Source organism: Belonocnema kinseyi, chromosome 8, assembly GCF_010883055.1.
Source record: "Belonocnema kinseyi isolate 2016_QV_RU_SX_M_011 chromosome 8, B_treatae_v1, whole genome shotgun sequence".
Taxonomy (NCBI): Eukaryota; Metazoa; Arthropoda; class Insecta; order Hymenoptera; family Cynipidae; genus Belonocnema; species Belonocnema kinseyi.
In genome coordinates, this window is record NC_046664.1 from 70,063,673 (window position 1) to 70,065,861 (window position 2,189).

Genomic DNA, 2,189 nt, shown 5'->3' on the forward strand with positions numbered 1-2,189 from the left:
ATTAAAGGATAATTTTTTATTTTATTTTTTAGTCAGTTCAGAGTTCGAATTATGCATGTTGTATAGTAAATTTAGCCATTTAATTTTTTGTGTAACCGAATTGCCAAATAAAAGTGAAATGTTTAGCTTCGAAACCTGTATAACATGAACTCTAATTATAAAGTCTTTTTAAATATATGACATAAAATCATTATTTCTATTATTTTATATTTCATTAATTAGATAAACAGCAATATGACAATAAAATGTTATATAACCATTTAATGTGTGTTTTAATACTCTAAAGTTAGTTTCTTCTAATTGCCTAAAAAGCATCAGGCGTTTAGAAGATTTGTTGAGTATTACTGTGACGCAGGCAGTCGGCCGAGCTAAAACTTATAAATGCCTACGACATATATACACACTTTAACTTTAAACCAAAATTCCGTTTAGGATTTGAAAAATATTTAATATACATTTAATCCGTGACATTTTTTATAGCGGTCTGACAGACTAGGGGTTTTTTAGGGCGAAACAGTGTACTTGAACTTGACATACATAAATACAGACGCATTTTATGTCTTTGCAGATCAAATTCTGGAGAGAAAGATTTTGAAAAAAGGTGCGGTACCCACTGTTTTTTCATGGAAAATGAAATTGGGTTCATTTCTAGAAGTTGATCGTTCAGAGAGGAAGGACGGGTCGAGGAAAAGGATCGCCAGTTGTTTAACTGCACCATGTTCTGTGAGCTATGAAGACGTCCAAGTGCCGTTAAAACCAACCCTTTCTTCATCTAGTGAAGATATTCACGATTCAAATATATCAATTGGATTTAGCATTGAAGTGAAGAGCGCTCAAATTGACTCAGAAGCAGCGCCAGGACCAAGTGTTTCTAAAAAGAAAAATGACCCTCACATAAATAGGATTTCCCCAAATTTCCCATTCTGTGCCGTTTATGTTTCGGGGTTTCCCGAGGATAGCCCAGGGATATCCTTGGGACAACCCGGGACATAAATGGGATATTCTATTCCCATGAAAGAAATACTACAGAGGTAGTTCTTTACTATACCGGCGTTCAAACTTTTGAAAAGTTTAAATTGGTTTTAAATAGTTGTTGACCAGCGGCCTGCGAATAAAATGATCAATATGGTGATGATGTTCATATTTATGTTGAGTATCAGTTTTTATGACGCCAATGAAACATAGGCGAGCAGTGCCAGGCATGGGATTTGGTTGTATGTTCGATGTCAGTAAAAAGACTTTGGAAACGGGGTCGTAATATTCAACTGGAATTGTATGAAACTCTTGGAAATGGAAAAAGGGGAAAAGGCATTCTAATATTCAACTGGAATTGTATCAAACACTTGGAAATTGAAAAAGGAGAAAAGGCGTTATAATATTCAACTGGAATTGTATGAATTTAGCACGCATACAAAAACAGATCCACACTTCAAGTGCTGGTTGTTGCATACGCAGGGCTATAGTGAGTGGCCGAAAAATAGTTGAAAGAAGCCACCAATTTAACGACAAGTAATTTAACCCTCAAAGTACATACATGGTAAAAATCACGGTAAAGTGTATCGTGGGTGTTCAATACCCCAGCATATTTAATCGTGTATTGTTTAACCCCTATTGAATATTTTGTCACAATAAAATTATCAGATATAGTTTAACGTATCTTTTACTGACAACTGAGACAACTGAGAATCAAGTGAAATTTTAAAAGGCAAACCAGCCCCAAACAAACCTGAAATAAAAATGACCTCCAATCCAAGTCAGCCAAATTAAACTTTAGGATATTTAAATAGGAAAACGATCCAATGTAAAATTCTCTTTTAACGTCCAATAATCAAATTGATGAAAAGAATCCCTGAAAATAAAATCATGAATCTAACGACCAAATTTGGACAACCACCACAAAATGTTCCCATTGAAATCTGAAAAAAAGAAACACTTCTCTCCCCTTCTTTCCCCCCTAAAAAAGAAAAGAAAACTATTCATCTTTACTTTGGACGAAAATAAAAAGGAGGAAAGAAAAATGAGAAGGCAACCAACCAAATCCCCTTCCTTCTCTTTTTTATTTCTTTCGTGCTCTTTATTCATTTGATTTTTATTTCAATTTTATTTTATTTATATATTTTTTTGTTATTTTTATTTTATATTATATATTTTTTTTCCTTGATAAAGGTTCTGTATGAATGCCGAAACGT

The 2,189-nt window shown here is 33.5% G+C and overlaps 1 protein-coding gene across 1 annotated transcript in view; it reads left to right on the plus strand.

The window, feature by feature from the left end:
• Window positions 1-2,039, plus strand: part of LOC117177937 — a 3,872-nt gene extending 1,833 nt beyond the window's left edge. The window contains exon 2 of the mRNA XM_033369062.1: window positions 569-2,039. Within this exon, the coding sequence (XP_033224953.1) occupies window positions 569-993 (425 nt within the window). The 3' untranslated portion in view covers window positions 994-2,039. The remainder of the gene's footprint in view (window positions 1-568) is intronic.
• The last annotated feature ends 150 nt before the right edge of the window (window positions 2,040-2,189 follow it).